The 23041-nt window shown below is 65.8% G+C and overlaps 2 protein-coding genes across 2 annotated transcripts; one reads left to right on the top strand and one right to left on the bottom strand.

Annotated features, from left to right (window-relative positions):
* Nucleotides 1–532: 532 nt before the first annotated feature.
* SYTL1 (synaptotagmin like 1) lies at nucleotides 533–11606 on the top strand. Its single transcript, XM_074162159.1, has 18 exons — nucleotides 533–566; nucleotides 3160–3371; nucleotides 4750–4759; nucleotides 5475–5577; nucleotides 6829–7098; nucleotides 7447–7592; nucleotides 7667–7775; nucleotides 8141–8180; nucleotides 8516–8615; nucleotides 8829–8923; nucleotides 9860–9982; nucleotides 10082–10248; nucleotides 10337–10439; nucleotides 10564–10725; nucleotides 10804–10882; nucleotides 10960–11059; nucleotides 11149–11354; nucleotides 11467–11606. Exons 5-18 carry the CDS (start codon nucleotides 6851–6853, stop codon nucleotides 11604–11606), a joined length of 1818 nt encoding a protein of 605 aa, XP_074018260.1. The 5' UTR covers nucleotides 533–566; nucleotides 3160–3371; nucleotides 4750–4759; nucleotides 5475–5577; nucleotides 6829–6850.
* A 185-nt stretch (nucleotides 11607–11791) lies between these two features.
* On the bottom strand, nucleotides 11792–21726 carry MAP3K6 (mitogen-activated protein kinase kinase kinase 6). The gene is given in 29 exon segments (XM_074162149.1): nucleotides 11792–11869; nucleotides 11871–12030; nucleotides 12171–12247; nucleotides 12368–12614; nucleotides 12706–12934; nucleotides 13183–13288; nucleotides 14014–14199; nucleotides 14274–14439; nucleotides 14769–14931; nucleotides 15010–15190; nucleotides 15289–15446; nucleotides 15626–15731; nucleotides 15918–16054; nucleotides 16155–16282; nucleotides 16376–16509; nucleotides 16591–16675; nucleotides 16975–17070; nucleotides 17203–17252; nucleotides 17324–17431; nucleotides 17640–17790; nucleotides 17932–18091; nucleotides 18240–18352; nucleotides 18658–18828; nucleotides 18954–19060; nucleotides 19270–19438; nucleotides 19550–19737; nucleotides 20147–20170; nucleotides 20831–20970; nucleotides 21447–21726. Coding segments are annotated over 29 exon segments (4098 nt in total).
* Between the last annotated feature and the right edge of the window lie 1315 nt (nucleotides 21727–23041).

The raw sequence follows: 23041 nt of genomic DNA, 5'->3' as shown, positions 1-23041 counted from the left end.
AGCTGTTCCCTTTCCATATTCCTAAATCTCTGGCAGCTCTTATTTTCTTGGAGGCTGGAGTCCTTTCCCCTGCCATCTTCCCTTTCCCTGCGAGCTGGTGGGGAGGGAAGGCGGCTGCTGGGGCCAGGGCTGCCGGGAGCGATGGAGGAGCGGGAAGCAGAGTGGGATGCGAAGAGCCAGCCTCATTTTTCCCCTTTCCCAGCAGGATACCACTGCCTGAACTGGGAGCGAGGGAAGCTGGGCCTCTGAGTGCTGTAACGATTGCTAATGCAGCAGCCGATTTTTTCCGTTACCATCTGATATCCAGAGGCCAAAGCCGCGCGGTGGGGGAAGCAGATCAGCCTTAAAATTAGGTTGTGTGTACGAGGCTGAGGGATTTAACGCCGCAGCCATCTTACAAAACACCACCTGGATCCTCTCCTGCTCAGCCCCTCCATCCAAAACCCCGCTGCGGCTGCGGTAACTCCAGCCCCTGCTTCAGGGCTGCGAAATGGCAGCCGGCGGGGGGGGGACACACACGACAGGCAGGCTCCGAGGGGTTTATCCCACACACGTCTGTCGCTGGAGCACGAGGTGAGGATGCAAAACCCCCCAGGAGGGTGCTCTGCCCGCCGTGCATGGCTCCGTCCTGCTGTCACTGTCCCGCTGGGTCCCTGCTCGCCCTCCCAAGCGTGGCAGGATTTTTTTCTGAGCCCCCCTATTTTGCTGCGAGAATTCCTTTTCTTGGGAATCTGGCTGGAGGTGCGCGGGAGCTTGAGCTGCACGGTTCGAGTCACGGTTTTTTGGGGGGATTAAAGGGAAGCAGCCAGGCTGAATGTGCCAAGATTGTCACACTCGGGCGCCCGGGGTGCACACAGCTCTGTGGCCGCGGCAGGACCGTGCAGTCCCCGCTCCTCTCGGTTTTCCCTCCTTCCTCTCATCCCGGGAGGGATTGAGGCTGCTGGAAGTCAGGGAGGCTGCAAAATGGGGTGCCAGGATCCATCCCAACCTGAACCCCATCATCAGAGGGACCTTGCTGCTCCTCTGCCCTCCCCTGGGATGGCTGAGTGTGACCCATCCACCCCAGCAGCTGCGCAGTGGGGGCTTCTTCAGTGCGGGGAGCGGGGCTGGGGGTCCCCGACCTCCCCGTGGGGACAGGGGGAGGTGCCATCGCTGGCCGTGCCACTGCCGTGGGGCTGGTGTGGAGCCGCCTTTGAAGTGGGGTCACTTTGCTGCAGCTGGTTGGAGGGGAGGGGGCCCCGTTTCTCATCCCCTTAATGGAGGTGTGGGGGGGGGTGTGTGTGTCATCAAAGGGCTCCCTGGGGAGCAATATCAAATTGCACTTAAGTGTTTGCAGGGTGGAAGCTTTTGAAGATGCCAGAGGTGGCTGGGCTGCCTGTGGCTGTGATGCCGCCGAGGCTGCAGCTCCCTCCTCATCCTCAGCCCCCCCCCCCCCACATCGTCCCCCTTCTTTCCCGGGGAGGGGAAGAGGGTGCAAGACCCAACACTGGGGTTCTCGATACCCACATCCTCCTGGACAGGCCTTGCACATCACCCCCAGCCGGAGCCGGAGGTGGCAATGCCACGAGGTCCCTGCTCATTTGTGGGGATTAAAAATTAAGAGGGGGCTGCAAGCAAGCAGCCCCCCCGGCCTGTGGGAGCTGGGGTCCATCCCAGTGGGAGCTGGGATCTGTCCCCGCGTCCCCAGGGAGCGCTCGAGAAGCACATCAAAGGCATGGGGAGGGCAGAGGGCAGGGGGGAGCCAAGTCCCCGGGAGGAGGACAGGGCCAGATGTCCCCGTTGCTGATGTGTGGGGACGTGGTGGTGTGAAAGCGATGGCAGAAAGGGAAGGGGGTGTTTGGGGCTGGGGGGGCTGCTGAGGGGGTGTGACTGTGGGGCAGCGTTGGGGTGTGAAGCCCAACGCCCCAGGCCTGCAGAGATGTTGGTGTCCTGCATCCGCTGCCCACGTGGGTTCCATGTGTCGGGACAAACCCTGTCCTCCCCTCCAGGGTCCCCAAGGGAGGGACCCCCATCCCTCCTGGTCTTCTCCCCACCACCGTGTGGGGTCAGCACCTCCTGGCTGGTGGTGGTGTTGGGGGGGGCATAGGTTGGGGCCACTCCAGAGCCCCCATCCCCCTGGAGATGCTCTTGGCAGCTGGTGGCCGTGGAGCTCGGCTCCCACAGGAGCCATCAAAGCCTTTGTTTCCCTCGATACCCCCCCGGCCCTGCAGCCCCCCCAGGTGCTCTTGGCCGGTGTCCCATGGGTGCTGATGCTGTGGGTGCTGCCCAAATCCCCCACCTGCAAACCCACGGGTGGGCAAGGTGCTGCCAATGCTCTGGCAGATGCTCCCTGCCTCAGTTTCCCCCCAGGACAGCCAGCTCGCCTGCACCTTGCCGACTTGAAGAACGAGTCCTGGGGGGGTGTGAAAGAAAGCAGGGCTGGGGGACAGGACAGGACTTGCTCCTCGCCCCCGCTGCCCAAACGCCCAGCCCAGAAATGAGGCAGAACCTGTTGTGTGCACCCATGGGGATGCTGCCAGCACCCAAGGGGCAGGTGGAGGGTTTGCTGCCCCCGATGCTGCTCCGAGAGGTGACTGGAGCCACGCTGCCTGGCTCGCTCCGGGGTCTCTGCAGGGAAAACCACCCCTGAGGGCTGGCCCGGCGCCTGGCTCGCCTTGTGCTGGTGGCCAGGGTGTTCCTGGGTGTCACCGGGCTGACGCAGCCTCCGGCCATGAGGTTTGGCTCTGTCTGTGCTGTGCCGTGCTCAGGGTTGCCCTGAGCCACCTGCCTGTGGTCCCGAGGAGGGGCACTGCCCCACTGAGCGAGCGCATCACTGGGGTGTTCAGGTACCATCTGTCCATCCATGTGTCCATCCATCTCCTGAGATCCAGGAGCTGTGGACGGATCCCGCCATGTCCTTTCCCATCCCAGCCTCGGCCAATAAATGTTTCTCACTCTGGACGTTGCTGGTCCAGGGTGTCCAGAAAGGGCTTGGTGCCCACCCTGGGTGACCCAGAACTGAGCCACCAGCCCACGAGCAACTCCTGTGGGGCCACCACAGTTGCCAGGATGCCCAGAAAGGGCTTGGTGCCCACCCTGGGTGACCCAGAGCTGAGCCACCAGCCCATGATCACCCCTCTGGGGCCACCACAGTCCCCGAGCTGTTGCCACCCTGCGGAGACCTGGCTGCACTCGCTGTATTTCCAGAGCATCCACAACAGGGACCTCGTCCGTCTGGGGCCTCTCCCCACCGGAGCTGAGCAGCGAGCGCCCGGCGAGGGGAGGAAGAAGAGGGCGGCCGATGGACCGACAGACAGAGCTGTTGCTAAAGTCTCATTTCCTTAGAAACCACGCTAAAAATAATCCCCTTTTCTTGCGGTCCTGCGCTCCGTGTGTGCTGCCAGGCTGCTGCCGCTGCGCCCCGCCACAATTCCTCCCCCAGCAGCGCTGCCATCGCACCATAAAACTGGCTGGGTGACGGTGGGAGCCTGGTGGGGAGCCTTACACACACACCCCCCCTCCAGCCAGCAGCCCTCCCCCTGTGATGGAGGGAAACTGAGGCAGGGTCCCCGCTGTGCTGGGGAAGGATGCTCCTGCCCTGGGCACTGGGCTTTGCCACTGCCAGGTGCTGCTGGCCTCATCCTGCGTGGGGCTGAGCACCCAGGTTCATGCTGGGGGGGCGGGAGCCCCAGCCCTTCCGGGCAAGATGGGATTGTGCCAGGCAGGATGGGAGCTGTGGGGCTGAGGATACCCATGGGATGGGGGATGTGGGGCTGGGGCTACCCATGGGATGGGGGGATGTGGAGTGAGGCTACCAGTGGGACAGGGGATATAGGGCTGGGGGTACCCAGGGGCTGGGGGGATGTGGGGCTGGGGGTACCCAGGGGCTGGGGGGATGTGGGGCTGGGGGTACCCATGGCACAGGGGATGTGAGGCTGGGGGTACCCAGGGGATGTGGGGCTGGGGGTACCCATGGGACAGGGAATATAGGGCTGAGGGTACCCATGGGCTGGGGGATTTGGTGCTGGGGCTGTCCTGTGGGATGGGAGCTATGGGGCTGGGGATACCTCAGGGAATGGGGGCCCTACAAAGCCCCAGGCACCCCACACTGCCCCACATGGGGCTTTTGTAGGGGAATGGAGGCTGCAGGGAGGGTAGACTTGCAGCCCCCAGCTATGCCCAGCAGAGACCAGTCCACCCAGTTCCCCCAGTGCATCCCGGCAGCTCTCCCAGAGCTGCTCCGGATCGGGTACCCCGAGGCCACATCCTGCCCCGTGTGCCCCCCAGAAACCCCCGGGTGAGGATGGCGAGGCGGGGGGGTGTCTCCCACCAGGGGGTGTGGGGGGGGGGGGGGGGGGGGGGTGTCTCTCACCCCATCCCTACACCCACACACTCAGACTTCCATCCTCCACCAGGTTTGGAGGGGGGGGGGGAGGTCCCCCTTACCCTGGGGTGATTCCCTTCCGCACCACCCCTTCCCGGGCTGCCTGACGCCTCCCAGTTCAACCCAGTTCAACCCAGTTCAGTCCCGTCCGGCGGGTGTTGCTGGCTCCAGTCCCTGCTTTCCTGCTGCCGGGGCGAGGAGGCGCTTGCTCGACTGCGGTTGACTCAGCCCTAGGCCACCAGCACCCTGCCGAGAGTGGGGACCCGGGGAGGGGGGGGACACGACACCCGCCACCACGAGGGTCCCCGTGGGGTGCTGGAGGGAGGGGGGGGGGGGGGGGAACACACGAACCACCGTGACCCCACGCACATCCCTGGGCAGGTAAGGGTGGCCGTGGGGCTGACCCCACTGCTTGCCCCATGGCGGGGCTGCGCTGGCACCTTTGGGTGGGGGGGGTGTCTGGGTCCTTTCGCCCTGTTTGTGGGGGGTGCAGCCCCCCCCCGCCTTGCTCCGCTCCCCACTGAGGAGGGATGGGGGGGGGGGGGGCTGCGGCACCTGAATTTCTGGGGTGGCTTTAATCCTGCTTCTGCTGTGCTGGAGGCCTGGGCTGGAGGGGGGGGGGGGGCCATGGATGGGGTCTGAGGCTACGGTGATGGGCTGCAGGGCCCCTGGTGCTGGAGGGGGGTGTCAGGGAGGTGGGAGGGTGTTGGGGGGGTTGCAAACCTGGGCTGGGGTGGGGGGCTGCTGGAGCCTGACAGTCCCCAGGGGGCTGGGAGGGTGCAGGGGGCGCTGAGCCTGGGTGCATTTTGGGGGGGGAGGGGGCATTTCACACCATCCATCGCCCCCCTCCATCGCGGGTTGCTTGCAAAGAAAAAAGGGGGACGTGCACCACCCCCACCCCCAAATATGGCTTACTGGGGAGGTTTAACTGGTTTGACTGGTCTCCCGTGCAGGGTGGGGGGGACGGGTGCCCAGCACCCCTCTACACACCGGCGGGACGTGGGTGCTTGTTTACAACCCCCCCCGGCTGCGCCCACCCACCGCGGGGACCAGGGAACGGCGGCAGCGCCTGGGACAGTCGTGGGTGACATTTTTTGGGTGCCGTCTCTGTTCCGGGGTGGGGGGGACACCCCCGTGTGCCGCCAGTAAACAGGATACGAGCGGGCTGCGGTGGGGAGGCAGCGGCAGCATCGTCCCAGCCTCGGTGACAACCGGTAAGTGTCCCCCAATGCCCCCCCGCCTCGGCCCCCGCATCCCCCTCCCAGCCCTGGTGGGTGTCACAGGCTCCCCCTGCCCAGTGTGGGGAGCGGGGTGGCTGGGGGGGTTGTGTGTGTGTGTGTGTGGGGGGGGGGGGTGTCCAGGTGTGGGGGGGGAATCCCTGATGTGTGATGGGGGGAGGGGGGTGTCCCTGGTGCTGCCCTGGGGGGGTCTGGGGTGGGATTGGCACCCAGCCCACCCGCCGACAGCTTGGATCCTGCACTGGGGGTCCCCAACGCTGGGGGATGTCTGTGACACCACCCCATCCCCCCCCCCCGCCCCCACCATGGGCCTGGGGACGGTGCTGAGACAGGGCCACCTGTGGGGCAGGGACAGGGTAACCCACACGGCTGGGATAAGGGCACCCGGTGGGGCTGGCACGGGACCCTCTGTGGGGCTGGGGACAGGGCCACCTATGGGGCAGGGACAGAGTCACCTTCAGGGCTGGGGACAAGGGCCAATGGGATCTGAGCCCCACGGTGGAGGTTGGACCCCCACGGTGGAGGTTGGACCCCCACAGTGGAGGTGGGAGCCCCACAGCCGTGCCCCGGGGTGCAGCCATGCCGGTGTTCACACCCCGGTGGGGCGGCCCAGGGTGACAGGGGACCGGCAGGACAGATCCTGTCCCACTGCTGCTGCAATTTCCTGCCCTGGCATCCCATGCCGGGCAGCGTTTGCCCAACGCCGGGGCCAGGGAAGGCAGTGAGGCAACGCCAGGCAGTGGGGCAAGAGCCCCTGCCTCACCCTTTGCCCTGGGAGCTGTGATGAGCTGAGTACGGTCTCAGCCCGGTTGGGTCTCAGCCCATCGTGGGGGCAGCTGAGCCCCCTTTTGCCACCCGTCTCGGGCCTGTGGCACCTGGTGAAACCCGTGGGAAAGCAAGCAAGGGCAGAGCCGGCCCTGAGCAAACACCCTTGGCAAACACGGGCTGCGGGCAGGATCCCGGCAGCGGGCAGGGCTGGCCCTGGCATGGGGCCGGCAGTGGGGCCTGGCAGCGGGAGGAGCGGCAGGGCTTCCCTGAGCCTGCCTGCGGGATTGCATGTGCCCCTTCCCTTGGCATCATCCCACCCCTCAGTTTGTCCCCCTTTGGGGGTCCCAGGGGTGTTTTAGGGTGCAATGTGTGTGTGTGTGTGGTGGGGGGGGTTGCACGTTCATGCTGAGCTTCCCCTCCGTCTCTTTGCAGAGGGTGAGGATGATTCCCACCCCAAAGCAGCCCCAAGATCCCTCTCCAGATGCTGGCATCGCTGGTACATGCCCGGCACGCTGAGCCCCCCCGGCCGCAGCCCCCTGTTTCTCGGCACCCGCCCCGGCCAGCACCCTGGGGTGCCCCTGCCGCGTCCCCCCACCCCACCATGGCGCTGGAGCTGGGGCCCGAGGCGCTGCTGGACCTGAGCTTCCTGACGGAGGAGGAGCGTCACGCCATCGCCGAGGTGCTGCGCCGCGACTGGCAGCTCCGCCAGCGCGAGGAAGGGCGCATCAGGTGAGGTGGGGTCCCCTGCTCAGTGTCACCCTTGGGGGACAGCGTGACCCCCCCCCAACTAAGAGAGCCAGCCTGGGGTCCATCACCTCTGAGGACAGATCAGCCAGGCTGGGGGGGGGGTCTCCTTTCTCCTGGCGATGGGGGCACCCGTTGAGCCTGAGCAGGGTGAAGCCCGGGGTGGGTGACACCAGCATCGGGGGTCCCAAATCCCCTGGGAGGTGGTGGCTGGTGGCCCCAGGGCCAGTCGTGGTGGCTTCATCAGCTGCCTGGCTGATGGGGATGGTGGTGCAGGGGTCAATGGCAGCACTGGGGTGGGGGGGGGATCCAATGCCACCCTCCCACTGCCAGCAAGCTCCGCAAGTCGTTGTCGGACCCGGTGCTGCTGAGGACCCTCACCGGGGACTGGTTCTGCGATGCCCGTGCCCAGCGCCACTGCCACCACCTGGGCTCTGACCTCGTCCGAGCCTCCATCCGCCGCAGGAGGCGGCCACGTGGTAAGCAAGGAATGGGGACACAGGGGGACGCCGGGGGCCAGGGGTCAGCCCGCTGAGGTCCCCAATGTCCCCAGGAGCAGGGGACCTGGAGCATGGCCCCAGCCTGGGAGAGCTGGAGGCCATCGGGGAGCCGCTGGTGGAGGAGAAGGAGGATGAGGATGGTGTGGCAGAGCCGGAGGAGAGGTGAGGGTGGGGCGGAGGGGGGTGGGGAGGTGGCTTTCACCCCCCGGCTGCCCCAGGGCTTGTGGCATCTCTTATCGGGTGCCTTGCTGGGGGTGGCATGGCCCCGGGGGGAGCTGGGGTTGGGGAAGTGGGAGCAGAGCCCACGGTGAAGGGGATGGTGCAGCCAGAGCTCCCTGTCCCAGTGTCTGTCCACTGTCCCGCTGCCTGTCTGTCCACTGTCCCCGCTGTCCCGCTGTCTGTCTGTCTGTCCCCCCCCTGCCGGACCCCAGCTCTATAAATAGCTGCAGGGATGCGGGGCGGGGGATGAAAGTGCTCGTTAGCCTGATGCCTTGTCGAGAGAAACTAATTACTGTCTCTTCTCGCAGCCCCCCTACGGAGGAGGCGCAGGCGGCCGCAGAGCCCCAGGTTGGTGGCTTGGTGGGGGGGAAGGTTGAGCCTGCAGCCAGTACCCGACGCCCCGGTGATGGGCTCGGTCAGTGGGTCACGCTGCAGCCTGAGTCACCCTGACTGCCGTGGCCCCAGAGCCACAGTGTCACCCCCGGGGTGACACTGCCATTAGGGCCAGCCTTGTGCGTGGTCTTGCAAAGTATGATGATGAACACCATGGGGTGGGGAGCCATGCGGGGTGTCCCGTGGGATGTCACCCACCCTGTCCCCAGGGGCCCAGGGGAGACCGAGGCGAGCAGGCGGGGAGAGGAGGGTGCCCCTTTTCACCCTTTCTCCTACGTGCCACCTCGCAGCCCAGCCCCGCTGCCCCGGCTCTGGAGAGGACCCCGGTGTCACAGCCCATGCGGCAGGGTGACATTCCGATGAGGGAGCAGGACATCCCATTCCAATCAGGTAACCATGATGGGGAGGGGGGGGGTCAGTGCTGTTGAGATTTGGGGGGTTGGAGCCCCCCAGCACTGCTTACCATCATGCCCCCCCCCCATCCCTCGCTTGCCTGCTCTCTCCTCTTACCAAAAAAAAATGGGAGCCCCCTCGCATCCATCCCTGCTGCATTGGGACAACCCCCCACCCCCCTCACCCCCCGCCCACACCATGCCCCTGCAGGTGACACAGTGGGTGGGAACCCCTTCGGCACGTCCAGTGTGGAGGAAGATGAGGAGGAGCCCGACTCCGCACACAGCGGTCCCGATGCTGGACAGGTGGGATGGGGGGGGGGGGGCTGAGGGGGTCTGTATGTGGTTGGGGGGTTCTGTATGGGGTCGGAGGGGGCTGTGTGGGGTTGGAGGGGCTGTATGAGGTTACACAGGACTGTATGGGACTTGGGGGGGGGGGGGGGGGGGCTCTGTGTGGGGCTGTTTGGGCTTGGAGGGGTCTGTATGGAGCTGGGGGGAGCTGTGTGGGGCTGGGAGGGGGGCTGTATGGGGTTGGAGGGGGTTGCATGGGGCTGGGGGGGGCTGTATGGGGCCGGGAGGGGGGCTGTATGGGGTTGGGAGTGGGGCTGTATGGGGTTAGAGAGGGCTGTACGGGGCTGGGGGGCGGGGGTGTATCAGGTTGGGGGGGGCCTTTATAGGGCTGTATAGGGTTGGAGGGGTCTGTATGGAGCTGGGGGGGTCTGTATGGAGTTGGAGGGGGCTTTATGGAACCGAGGGGGTTCTGTATGGGGTTGCACAGGGCTGTATGGAGCTTGGGGGGGGCTGTATTGGGCTGGAGGGGGGAGCTGTATGGGGTTGGAGGGGACTGTATGGGGTTGCATGGGGCTGGGGGGGCGCTGTGTGGGGCTGGGAGTGGGGCTGTATGGGGTTGGAGAGAGCTGTACAGGGCAGGGGGAGGCTGTATGGGGTTGGGGGTGTCTGTATAGGGTTGGAGGGGTCTGTATGACGGTGGAAGGGGGTCTATGGAGTTGGAGGGAGCTTTATGGAGCTGAGGGGGGTCTGTATGGGGTTGCACGGGGCTGTATGGAGCTTGGGGGGGGCTGTATTGGGCTGGGGGGGGCTGTATGGGGCATGAAAGCCACCATGGCACAGGCTGTGCCCAAGCACCAGGCACTTGCTGGGAGCTGGGTGCCCTCAGGAGCCCACCCTGGGACTGGGGGTCTGGCAGGGGGGTACTGACCCCTCTTTACTTTGCATTTCCAGGGGTCGAGGACCCCCCAGACAGATCAGGCGTCCCCGGGCCGGGTGTCCCCACAGAACGGCCCCGCACCCCCGGGCAGCCTGCTGACCACCAGCTCCTCCGTGTCCAGCCTCAGCTCCTCCACGGTACGGGGCTGGGGGCTGTTGGGGGGGGTGTGTAGGGTGGGATGTCACCTCTCCAGCTCCCCCCCCCCTCCCCTTGACCCTGTCTCCACCGCCCCACAGCTGAGTGGCAGCCTGATGAGCCTGTACAGCGAGGGGGAGCTGGGCAGCGTGGCCGTGCGGGGCTGCGTCCAGTTCTCCCTCCGCTACGACCCGGCCAAGAAGGAGCTGCAGGTCCATGTCCTGCGGTGCCGGGAGCTGGCCGAGGCCAAGAAGCAGCGGTCGGACCCGTGAGTCACCCCGGCCCCAAGCCACGATGCCCAGGTGATGCCCACAGTGGTTGGTACCCATTGCACCCGCCCCATTTTCTGGTTCCAGGTACATCAAGACGTACCTGCTGCCGGATAAGTCCAATCGCAGCAAGCGCAAGACCACGGTGAGGAAGAGGAGCTTGGATCCCATCTTCAATGAGACCCTCAAGGTTTCTAACCCTGCTGTGGGGTGGTTTTGGGGACGGGGATGTCCCCCCGGTTCAAAGGGGGGGATGGATGGGTGGGGGAAGATAACCTTACCCTGTCTGTGTGTTGTCCCCCCCCCCACACCAGTACAAGCTGGAGAAGAGGGACCTGCAGGGCCGGACCCTGAACCTCTCCGTGTGGCACCACGACAGCCTGGGCAGGAACCTCTTCCTGGGGGAGGTGGAGATCGCATTGGGCACCTGGGACTGGGCTAACACAAGTCCCGAGTGGTTCAGCCTCCAGCCTCGGGTGAGTCCCCAGCCCCCCACCAAGTCCACCCCCACCCAACCACAGCCCCCCATAACCCCCCCCCTCCATCCTCCTCAGATGCCCATCTCCTCAGACGGCCTCACCAGCCGGGGCAACCTCAACTTGGCATTGAAGTTCATCCCCGCGGGCTCGGAAGGTGAGAGGTGCCCACGGGCGCTGGTGATGAGGGGGGGTTTGCCATGGCAGGGTGCCCCTGACCCCTCTTGCCCGCAGGAGGGGGGCTGCCACCCACGGGGGAGCTGCACATCTGGGTGAAGGATGCTCAGAGCCTCATCCCTCTGCAGAGCGGCACCGTGGACGCCTTCGTACAGTGGTAAAAGGGGGGGGGGGGGATGGCACCCAGGGGGGTACCCAGAGGTGCTGGGGGGTGTGGGTTGTCCCTCACCCCGCTGTCACCCTCAGCTACGTGCTGCCGGATGACAGCAAGGCGAGCCGGCAGAAGACGCGGGTGGTGAAGAGGAGCCTCAACCCCCTCTTCAACCACACCATGGTGTACGACGGCTTCCAGGCCAAGGACCTGGCCGAGGCTTGCGCCGAATTCACCCTCTGGCACCACGAAGCCTTTTCCAAGCGCCAGCTGGGGGGCATCCGGCTCAGCCTGGGCACAGGTGAGGTGTGTGGGGGGGGACGATGGGGGAACAGACCTGGGCATCCCAGGGCTTGCAGGGAGTGGTGGCAGTGGCACGGCCTGGGGGGGTGACGGCGGTGGTGTCTCCGCAGGGAGCAGCTACGGGCTGCCGGTGGGCTGGATGGACTCGACGGCGGAGGAGCGGGGGGTCTGGGGGCGCCTCCTCCAGCAGCCCGGGCAGTGGGTGGAAGCGCTGCTGCCCCTTCGGACCAACCTGGTCCCCCGGGCATAGCGCCCCCCCCCCACCTCCCTCCGCCCCCAGCCCCTCAGGGACCACCCGGTGCCAGCGGGACTGTGGGACCCGGGGTGGGGACAGAGCTGAGCCCGGAGCATCACTGTGTGGGGCTGGGGTCTGTGTCCCCCCCCACCCCTTTCAGCAGCAATGAAGTGGCACTGGAGGGCACAGTTGGTGGCTCTTTATTGCTGCGCGTACCCCGACTTCTCCATCGGGCATGGGGCTGGAGCCGCTGCATCTGGCTGCTCCCACTTGGGGGGCTGTCCCCTCTGTCACCGTCCTGCCAGCCCCCGGGGTGGCAGCCCCAGTGGCTGGGTCCCCCAGGGACGTGTCACAGCACTGGGGCTCACTCCCCATCCCCTGGGCGAGGGGCTGGCGATGCTCCAGGATGGTTGCCCAGAGGCGATACGCTGGCCCACGCCTGCAGGGACACGGATGTTGGAGAGAGGGGTCCAAGCTGTGTGTGTCGTCGTCCCCCCGCTCAGTGCTGCCCACCATCCCCCCGCCCCCCACTTTCCTCACCCCAGCCAGCCCAGGAGGGGCAACATGGGCTGGGGGTACCTGATGCCCACGTAGAAGAGGTCGTCACGGGTGGCACAGTCCAGCAGGTCCCGCAGGGTGAAGCCGTGGGAGAGGAGCTGTAGGAGGTGGTGGTGGGTGTTGGGGGACAATGCTGGGGGGGTTGCCCTGCTCACACCAGCAGGGTCTGACCCCCAGAGCCCCCCCAGCTCTGTGTGCCAAGTGGCCACGGGCCTCACCGTGGCCGTGGTGGCCGGGTCCGTGCCATGCCGCTGCAGCCACTGGAGAAGGAGGGGGTCAGCCTGTCCCTGGGGGGGCTGGGGACTCAGGGGAGAGCAATCTTGCCCCAGAGCTAAGTACCCCGGGGGGGGGTCCCCGCTGCACTGGGGCTGGCTGGGGACCGTGGTGTCATTGTCCCCGGAGCGAAGCACCCGCTGCATCAGCCGCTGCCACTCCTGCTCTTTCTCCGCCAGCTCCTGGAGCAGCCTGGGGGAGAGCAGAGCAGGGGCTGGCACCCCGCCGGGGGGACACAGAGTGACAGCCAGGGAGATGGAGTCACCAGTGAAGTCAGTCCTACCTGCCCGTCTCCGTGCGGAGGCGGCAGAGCTGTGCCACCAGTGCCGAGGGTGCCTGCAGGGAGGGTAGGGGGTCCACCTGGGTGCTGGGGTCGGTGCTGAGCCCCGAATTGGTGCTGTCCTGCTGGGGTTGGCTCCTTGGGATGGACAGCCTCGGTGGCACGGGGTCATCATCGTCACTCGTGTCCTTGGCGCCATCCCCCCGCAGGCAGCTGGCCTTCAGTCCCAGGTCTGCAGGGGCAGAGGTGGTGGTGGGCACAGAGAGGTGACCAATGGGCTTGGACCCCAGAATATTGGGGACAAAACAGGGAGCTGGGCACAGCCAAGGCTGCCCCAGTGCTGGCTCCCCCCTCATATCCCTTTCCCAGCACCCCAAAGTCCCCCAGCCCAGGCCAGGCCAGCTGCCACCTTCCTCCACCCACTCAGTCATGCTGGTGGGACCCGGACCCACATCCCAGCTGTCCCCCAGTGCCACCCACCTCTCACCAGCACGGTGAAAGCTGCCTGCACCGCCCGGCTGATGGTGTCATCCAGCGCAAACATCCAGTGGGGTTTGATGTGGTGCTGGCGTAGCACCCGTCTCACCTGGAAGGGGCAGAACCATGCCAGGGCAACATCATGCCAGGGCATTGCTGTGCCGGGGCATCATCTGCACCGGGGCATCACCTGCACCACATCATCACTGTGCCAGGGTATCACTTGCACCAGGGCATCACCGTGCCAGGGGCATCACCTGCACCAGGGCATCACTTGCACCAGGGGCAGTGCCGTGCCAGGGGCATCACCTGCACCAGGGCATCACTTGCACCAGGGGCAGTGCCGTGCCAGGGGCATCACCTGCACCAGGGCATCACTTGCACCAGGGGCAGTGCCGTGCCAGGGGCATCACCTGCACCAGGGCATCACTTGCACCAGGGGCAGTGCCGTGCCAGGGGCATCACCTGCACCAGGGCATCACTTGCACCAGGGGCAGTGCCGTGCCAGGGTATCACTGTGCTGAGGGCATCACTCACACCAGGGCATGACCCTGCTGGGGCACTGCTGTGCTGGGGCATTGCTTGCACCAGGGCATCACCATGCCAGGGCATTGCTGTGCCAGGGTATCACTGTGGTGGGGGCATCACTGTGGTGGGGCATTGCTGTGACAGGCTATCGCCATGCTGGAGCATCATTTGCACCCAGGGCATCACTACGCCAGGGCATCGCTTGCACCAGGATATCATTTGCACCAGGGCACCTCTTGCACCATGGCATCACCGTGCCAGGACATCACCCACTCAGCACCCCAGCACCCCACCCTGGGCACTCACCGCTGCCTGGAAGCCGAAGAGGGGAGCCTGGAGGTGGCAGAGGCTCAGCCCCTCCGCCCGCAGCCGGCTCTGCAGTGCCAGCAGGTCCTGGCACAGCTGGTGCTGGCTGGGGCACTGGATGTAGCTCCGCAGGCAGCTCAGCAGCTGAGACAGATGCTCCGAGCTCAACCTCGCACCCGCCGTGCCCTAGGTGGGCAAAGGAGATGCTGAGGGGCTGCCGCCATGCCCACCCCCTCCAACCCCGGGCACCCGGTACCCACCTGGCTCCCCTCCAAGGCGGTGACGATGGCGGGTGCCTCGGTGGTGAGGACACGGTGCAGGGTGGCCCGGCGCTTGCTGTCTTTCCGCAGGAGGAACCCGTCCCTGTTCTCCTCAGGGGAGGACGAGCGGGGGCTGCGGTCGGAGCCAGCCGAGCCCTGGGCAGTGCTGGGGGGGCAGGTGGGCAGGGTTGGTATTGTCCCCCCCAACCCCAGCCTCGGGCATTTAGGAGCATGGCCTCAGAGTGGGCACAGCCATTGAGCATGGGAGAGGGTGTGGGGGACCTCCTGGAAGCCCCCCAAGCTGTGATGGGAAGGGATGTGATGGGATGTGATGGGATGGATGAAGCCGGGAGGGATGTGATGCTCTGGCACAACGAGGGGGGCATCATGGGGTGCAGTGCTGGGACATGGCAGGGGCAGCTGGTGTCACAGGAAGCTGAAAGCCAACACCCCCCTTCGGGGTCCCTCCATCCCCCCGTGCCCAGGATGCCCTACCCCAAGTAGCTGCGGCTGGAGGCTGCCTCGCCGGGGTGGCACGGGAGCAGGGGGCTGCCTGCCGTGCCCCTCACCGGGGCATCCTGCCTGGCTGAGGAACACCCCCTGCTCCCATCGCTGCCCTCCACATCCCCATCCTGCTGCCCGAAGTCGGGGGCATCACCTGCCAGGGAGATGATGGAGATGGTTATTTAGCAGCTAGTGCCAGCCCCCCCCCTCTATTCTGCCACCCCAGACTCACCCCCTGCCGGGGGCAGGGGCCGGCTCCGAGCCCTCCTGGCATCGGTGAGGAAGGGGTCCTGCAGCAGCGCGGCGGCCGTGGCCCTCTCGGCTGGGTCGGCCTGGAAGCAGCGCAGGATGAACGTCTTGGCTTTATCCGACATGGACTCGGGCACCTCCGGGTGCATCTTGAACATGCCCACCTGGAGGGGAGGCACTTGTGGGGCTACAAAGGGACCGCCCACCCCATAGGGGCAATTTCATGGCTGGGGAACCTCCCTCATCCCCTCCCCATGGGTACCTTGAACATGGCAGCCTGGGCGCTGCCCAGCTCGTAGAAGGGTGGCTTGCCCGTGGCCATCTCGATGATGGTGCAGCCCAGGGACCAGATATCTGCTGGCTTCCCATAGCCCCACGGCCCTTGGTCGATGATTTCTGGGGCCATGTACTGCAGCGTGCCTGGGGAGAGGATGAGGAGGGGTGAGAGGAGCCTGTATCCATCACCCAACCCTGCCCAGGGTGGGTTCTCCTCCTCCCCATGCTGGGTACAAGAATGCAGACCTCATCATCGCCTGGTCCTCAGCATCCCACCATCCCCACCTTGGTGGAAACCGGTCCCCAGCCCTGGGCTGCCTTACCCGTGAAGGTCTCAGCGCTGGGGCTGATGCCCGCCAGCCTCTTGGAGGTACCGAAGTCGGAGATCTTCAACACCCCACTGTAGGTATTGATGAGGACGTTGTCTCCCTGGCACGAGAAGGGCACCCCAAAATAAAACCAAGCCACAAAAAGCTCCTGAAGCTCGAGCAGCACCATTGGGCATCGCCCTAGGGGCTTTGGGCATGGAGGGGCAGCTCCTGGCTGCCCAGTGACCCTCAAGATGGGGGTCAGGTCTTGTGCCCCCAGGATGGGTGGTGCCCCCCACCCCCTCACCTTGATGTCGCGGTGCACGATGTGGTTATCGTGGAGGTAGCTGAGCCCGTCAAGGATCTGCCGGGTGTAGAAGACGATGGTGGGTTCGTTGTCCTTCAGGGGTCCCCACTTGGAGCGCAGAAGGGATGAGAGACTCCCTGGAGAGGGGCATGGAGAGGGACAGTACCCCCGTTTAGACCCTACATATGGCCACGTGTCCCCTTTTGACCCCCAAATCCTGTCCCCAGCGCTGCCCACCTCCCGGCACCTCCTCCATGAAGATCTTGATGAAGCCATCCTGGCTGACGGAGCCCAGGTACTGCACGATGTTCCTGTGCCGCAGGTGCTTGTGCAAGGCGATCTCCTCGTGCAAGGGCTGCGAGAACCTGCACACAGCGGGATGGAGTGGTGAGGGGGGTACCTAGGGTGCCCTGGGAGCCCCCCCCAGTCCCCTGGGACCCCCCCGTCATGGCACCTACCGGCTGTCCCGCTCCGGGATCTCCTTGATAGCGATGCGCACTTGGTTGTTGAGGCAGCGCCCGGCGTAGACGATCCCAAATGTCCCCCTGCCCAGGACCACCCGCTCACCCGCCTCTGAGTACTCATAGCTGTACTGTGGGCAGAGACATGGGGTGGCAGCCTGTGCCACCCAGTGCCCTGTGTCACCCAGTGTCACCCTGTGTCCCCATCTCACCTCCAGGATGGGCTGCGTGGGGCTGGGCACCTCCTCACCACCTGCCGCCTGCTCGGCCAGGAGGGACTGGATCTGGTCACAGAACCTGCCGGAGGGAGAACAACGGTCCTGAGCCCTGGGGAGGATGCTGGGGACTTGGCCACCCACCCCCTGGCACAGAGGGGCTCCTGGTCCCCATCCCAGTCTGTCCCCCACCAGTGGCATGACCCAGCTGCAGGGGTTGGGTCCCTAGGATACACCTTCCCCCCCCAAATTAAGGTAGGGAAGAAATTGCATAATTGCGTGCTCCCATCCCTCCCTGCTCACCAGGGCAGTGACTGGGGGTCCCTCATGCCCCCACCAGCAATGGGGGGAGGTCCCTGTGCCCCCCAACCCCTGGCTCACCACCGGCAGTGCTGCTGGGAGGGGAAGTAGAGCTGGAAATCCTCCTCCGCGTGCACCACGTAGAGGAAGCAGCCCCGTTCGTCGCGTTTGCAGATGCTGGAGGGAGAGGACCCCCCCCAGCTCCATCAGCCGTGGGGCTGATGCTGCCCATGGGGCAGGTGGAGGGGCTGCAGGCACACGGGGGGGCATCCTCGGTCCTGTGGGCGAGGGAACCGGGGACATGCTCACCTGACACCCCGGATGACTGTGGCTGCAAAGGTCCAGCTCGATGTCGCTTTCTGCAGGAGAAGGGGCAGGGAAGGAGGGGGTCGGTGGGGACCCCCCCCAGACCTCCCAGCCCCATCCCTACCTCCTCCGTGGGGCAGACGAGGGCGAGTGTCAGGGCGGGATCCTCTGTGCCGCTGTGCAGTGCCAACCGAGCCGGCCGCAGGACCTTGCTGAGCTCCAGGACCAGGACCTGTGGCAGCAGGGGGGGGGCTGCTGAGTGAGCCCCCCCACCCATTGCATCCCCAGCCACATCCCTGCGCCCCCACCCTCCCACCTGGGTTGGCACTGGTGGGCTGCTTGGTGCCTCCCCAAAGCCCCGGTGAGCCCAGATGACCGGGTGGTCCCCAGGGAGGTCCGGGGGTCTGGGCAGGAGGGGTTGGCTCCCTGTGGCCCCTCACCGGGCAGTGTGGTGTGGCAACGAAGGGCTGGCACGCCTGGAGGAGGAAGCCCAGCCAAAAATCAGCCAGCTCCTGCCGGGCAGAGGGGACCTGCGGGCTCCTCTGGAAGTGTTTGTAGAGCAGGAAGGTCTCCATGACGGATACCAGGTACCTGTGGGGACATGAGGGATGAGAGAGAAGAGAGATGCCCCCAGCACCTCCTAAAACCCCCTAAACCCCCTCCTGGGGCACAGCCACCAGGGACTGGTGACCCAGGCTTGCCCGGGTGGGCACATGCCATGCCGTGCCATACCAGCCTGGTGCGTTGAGCTTGTAGAGCTTCTCAGAGGCTTGGACAACTTTGCTGAGGTCGTTGGCCAAGATGCCCGCTCCCAGGCAAAATCCCACATCCCAGTAGTAGTGCAGCTCCTCCAGGCTGCCCTTGCGACCCTGCAGGCAGCTCAGCTTCACCCCTGCACGTGGGAGCCGGAGCCCATCACCCCTCAATCGGCAACCCAGCACCCGGGCACGGCTGCTCCGGGGGTGCCCCGATGCCAACGGACCCCCATGCCTGGTCCCAAACCCTGGTGGGTCCTTGTCCCCGAGCTGTGGGGCACCCACCGATTTGCTGCAGCTGCACGGAGGTTTCGATCTGGTGCCCAGCGGCCATGAGGAGGACGGCGGCGTTGATGCCCGCGTGGAGGCTCGGCTCCACCTCAAAGGCTTTGCTGTACCTGGGGTAGAGATGCCGGGTGGAGGGCATGGCTGCTGCCACCCCCCTGCCAGCCAAAACGCGGCTGCCTCAGCATCCTGGAGCTGCCCCCTATGATGGGGGAGCACCCAAAAACCAGAAACAAAAACCCAAAAGAAGTAAAAATATAAAAGCCCAGCAGGAATTAGCATCATCTGCCTCCGTGTTGCTGCAGGGGTGGTTTGAACGTGGGGCTGCTCCCCTGAAAAAGCCCCCGGCACCCCTGCAAACCCCCCCGGATGGGGACATGGGCAGGCAGGTGGCTCCCAGCCCTGTCCCCAGCCTCACCAGTAGAAAGCCCGGTCCCTCGTCTCGGTGTCGGTGAAGCCGGAGTCGATGAACATGTCCTTGTAGACGCGGCCGCACAAGCAGAGGAGGTCGGGGGCAGTCCCCTCCCCGCGCTCCACCACGGGCAGCAGCACCGACAGGGCCTTCTCCCTGTCCCCATCACGGTTACGCCTGCGCGTACCCCACCGGTGGTCAGTGAAGAGCACCACCAGCACAGCCCCTTGGTCCCCCTGGCCCCCGGCTCCATGCCATGGGGATGCCAGGGGTGAGTGTCACCCCCCCTTGCCGCCGCTCACCGGCTGAGGGCGAAGGCGTAGTGGAAGCGGACGTTGTGCTGCTCGGCCACGGCGCAGGTCGGCAGCGCCTGGAGGGTCTCCACCAGAGAGATGATGGCATCGTAATCCTGCGGGGACAGCGGTGGAGCTGAGCTGGTGGCCCCCAGGTTGCCCATCCCCGAGTCCGTGGGGCAATGCTCTCCCCAGACCAGCCAAGCCCTGAGGGTTACAAGCTCCACCGAGTCAGGGCAGGCTGTGGAGCAGTCCCCCTCCCTCCCCCCCCAGGATGCCAGCGTGGTCCCCAACACCTCCCCGGGGTGTTCAGACCCCCTCACACCTGCACGTCGCGGTAGGAGAGGAGGAAGTTGACCACGATGTCCAGGCTGAGCAGCTCCACGCTGTCCAGGCGCTGCTGGATATGGGCCAGCTCCCGGCTCAGCTGCTCCCCTCGGTACATCTCCCGCGCCCTCCGGATATCCCGCCGGATCGTCTCCCGAAAATACCCGCTGGGGATGGGGGTGCAGAGATGTGGGGTTTTGGGGTGGGGGGGCAGTTCTCCGCCAAGCCCTGCCAGCCCACGCGGGTTTGCCCGCAGGCAGGGGGGTGGGCAGCAGTACCAGGAGTCGGTGGGGATCCCCTCCAGCAGCTGGACGAGCCGGGCTGCCAGCGGGGTGAAGGAAGCCTCTGTCTCGAAGCTGGGCTGGAAAAGCTCCGTCAGGCACTTCACGGCCCCGGCATTGCAGCAGATGACCTTGTTCTGGGGTGTCACCACGTAGGGGATGAAGGTGTAGCTGCCGCAGAGGTCCTGAGGGAGGGGAGAAGGGGTGAGCGGCTCTGCCAGCTGAGCTGAGAACCCCTCTACTCGTGTCACAGAGCAGTCCCCTCTCTCCAAGCCTGCCCAGGCCATGCTAATAGAACCACCTTCCATAATTCATTAGCAGGGAAAGAGAAACCAGCTTTATCTCCGACTGCCATCATTACGCTCCAGAGTGAACATCCTGTTTCCTTTCAAAACCAGGTACCCCCTCTCCATGCTGCTGTTCCCGGCATTTGCTCTGAGCAAGTGATACCCCCCCCAATTCAGATCTGGGGAAAGGTCTTGCTCCCTGTCTGCAATGTCCACCCTCCGAGGGTTGGGGAGAAGCCACTCGGGGGGAGAGAGGGGCTCAAACCCCCCAGCACCATGTCAGCGAGCACAGGGACAAGAGACGCACCGAGTTCTTCTGGCAGATGTCCTCCTGGGGAGAGAGAAAGGGAGGGAGGAGGAATTTAATGAGCCTCCCCCGGCAAAAGAAATCAGCTGATTTCAGGCTCAGGGATCAGAGTTACCTGGAAAAGAGCCAGGGACAGCGAGGGACACCGGGACAAGGGACATGAGCGTTGTGTGTGGCCCCCCCACCCCAGGCAGGGCTGCAAACACAGCTGGCTTCTCCTCCAAACCCGGCACAGGGAGGTCTCCGAATGGGTGCTCCCCCGAGTCAGGGTGACATTTGGGGACGATTTGGATGTTCTCCCATCCACATTTTTTTCCCCGAGCGGTGAGAATCCCTCCCACCGGCCCCTTCTGCGCAGAGGGTTCTGCTTCCAAGCGATCGGCTTTTCCCACAGAAAAGCGCCTGCTCCCAAATTCCCGGCCAGCTGGGGCCGGGGGAGAACCCAGCACCACACACCCAGCACCAGGGCTCACTGGGGTCCCCAGCCACCCCCTCCTCATCCCATCCAGACACAGGGAAATCTCTGCCAGAGCAGGATGCGACCATGGGAACTCAGCCGGGCTCAGGGAAGGGATGGAGATCTCCCTCCTGTCTGCACGGACGCTCCAGGCGCTTGGGGCGATTCCCACCCTGGAGAAGCAGCACCCGAGGGGCCGGGGTGTCCCTTTCCCCGTCCCCACTGACCTGCAGGGCCTGGAGGGCAGGCAGGTCGGTCTGGCAGCACAGCAGGACGTTGTGGGACATGTTGAAGCTCTCGCGGACCCCCAGGTGGTAGAAGAGGGAGGGCTGGCAGACGGAGTCGCTCAGTTCCACCATGGCCACGTCTGCGGGCAGGACAGAGGGGACAGATGCTCACGGGACCGATGCCAGATCCCGAATTCATGGGGCAGGGGAAACAGCCACCCCTGAATTTGGGGGAGGGGAGGGGGGTGCCCGCATGCCCTAAGAGAGGGGATGACCCCTGCTACAGTGAGGGGCACCCACTTGTCCCCCCCCCCCGGCCCAGGTTGAACCCTACGCAAACCCTCCTCAAAAGAACCAGCCTTTCCAAAATCACACCCGTTGCGTTTAACGCCAGGGAGAAAGACGACCTGACAAATGTCCAACCACCCCGGAACGTAAACAGGAGGAAGGAAGAAAAACAAACAGCGAACGGCCCGAGCACACAGCTGGGAGCTACGCAGGGACTAGGGCAAGTCACGGCCCAGATATTCCCGGACAGTCGGGATAACCGGGCAGAAGAACAGGAAAAGGAGAGTGATGGAAACCCCCATGCCGACAGAGCGGGTGGCATCCTCACCTGCGTTGTAGAAGCGGTGGAGGGTGGCGGTGTCGCCCAGTGCCAGGGTGTCGAAGGGCAGGGTGTGCAGGCGTGCCCGCAGGTGACGGCAGGCGTCCCGCAGGCTGTGCAGCGCGGGGCAGGCGACGGGTTCCCGGCCCAGCACGAAGACGATGCTCAGCGCCCGTCGCCGGCTTTCCCGTCCCCGGGTTCCACACACCGGCCGGCCCGTCGTGCCCGCCACCGCCAGCGGGTCCTGCCAGCAGCTCCCAGCGACTGGGGGGGTCCCCGGCACCTCCATGGCCGGGGCAGCAAGACCCACCGGGAGGGCTCACAAAGAGGACTGGGAGAACCCGTACGCTGCCCCAGGCTGCTCTGGTCCTTACTGGGACAGCCCTTACCTTGCACTGGGCTGCCCTGCACCACGGTGCCCTATCCCCCCTCGGGAGAGCCCAGAGTCTGTACCGGGCCACCCTAATTCCCCCCCCCGGGAGAGCCTGTATTCTGTCCCCAGCTGTCCCGTTTTTTTTACCGGGAGACCCCACACGGGGCTGCCCCGTTCCTGACCGGGAGATCCCGCACCGGGCTGATCCGTTTCCCACCGGGAGATCCCACACCGGGCTGTTCCGTTCCCCCCCGGGAGATCCCGCACCCCGCTGCCCTAATTCCCCCCTCCCCCGGGAGAGCCTGTACTCTGTCCCGGGCTGTCCTGTTCCCCCCCGGGAGATCCCGCACCCCGCTGCCCTAATTCCCCCCTCCCCCGGGAGAGCCTGTACTCTGTCCCGGGCTGTCCTGCACCGGACTGCCCCGTTCCTTACCGGGAGAGCTCATATCCCGCACGGGGCTGTCCCGGTTCCCCACCGGGAGACCTCCCTACCGGACCGGCTCGCACCGGGAGGGCCCTCCCCGTTCACCAGGCTCCTTCCCGGGCTCCTCCGCACCGGGGCTGCCCCGCACCGGGCTCCGCTCCGCCCTCCCCCGCCCCGGGCACCGGGTGCCGCTTCCGCCTGTCCCGGCCGTGAGTCAACGGCGGCACCGCCCGCCCGCTCCCCCCGGGACGGGACGGACACCCCCCCCCCCCCGCCCCGGCCAGAGCCTGATCCCCCGACGGGCACCGGTTGCAAAGGGCCGGTTGCGAAACGGGAGGGAGGGGAAGAGGAAGTGGAGGAGGGGGCACACCGGGGGGGGAGGGAGCAGGGGGGGGAACCGGTGCCGGTTCCCCTTCCCTGCACGCGTTGCAAGAGAAATAACGGCCCAAAGTCGCCGGGGAGGGGGGAGCCGGGCGGGCAGAGCTGCCACCCGTGGGTCTGCAGCACAGCGTTCCCCGCCGGGAAAGCCTTGGTCCCTGGTGGGATGCAGGGGATGGGGTGGCACAGAGCCCTGGGGTGGGCTGCTGGGCAGGCAGAGAAGCCACCGCACAAGCAGAGAAGCCACCGTGCGGGCAGAGAAGCCACGGTATCAGCAAACCACCACGCAGGCAGGCAAGTCACCATACGTGCCGACAAGCCACCACGCAGACAGAGAAGCCACCACGCAGGCAGGCAAGCCACTGTATGGGCAGACAAGCCACCACGCAGGCAGACAAACCACCATGCAGGCAGGCAAGCCACCGCACA

This window comes from Numenius arquata, chromosome 21, assembly GCF_964106895.1.
Source record: "Numenius arquata chromosome 21, bNumArq3.hap1.1, whole genome shotgun sequence".
Lineage (NCBI taxonomy): Eukaryota > Metazoa > Chordata > Aves > Charadriiformes > Scolopacidae > Numenius > Numenius arquata.
The sequence above is the reverse complement of the archived record's forward strand: the minus strand, read 5'-3'. Positions and strand labels throughout refer to the sequence as shown.

What these genes read in the sequence shown, in the direction of transcription:
- SYTL1 (XM_074162159.1), top strand. Translation starts at nt 6,851, where the DNA reads ATGCTGGCATCGCTGGTACATGCCCGGCACGCTGAGCCCCCCCGGCCG. An exon ending in GGTTCAGCCTCCAGCCTCGG is followed by an intron (nt 10,726 to 10,803) that starts GTGAGTCCCCAG and finishes CATCCTCCTCAG; the next exon opens with ATGCCCATCTCCTCAGACGG. An exon ending in CCGGCTCAGCCTGGGCACAG is followed by an intron (nt 11,355 to 11,466) that starts GTGAGGTGTGTG and finishes GTGTCTCCGCAG; the next exon opens with GGAGCAGCTACGGGCTGCCG.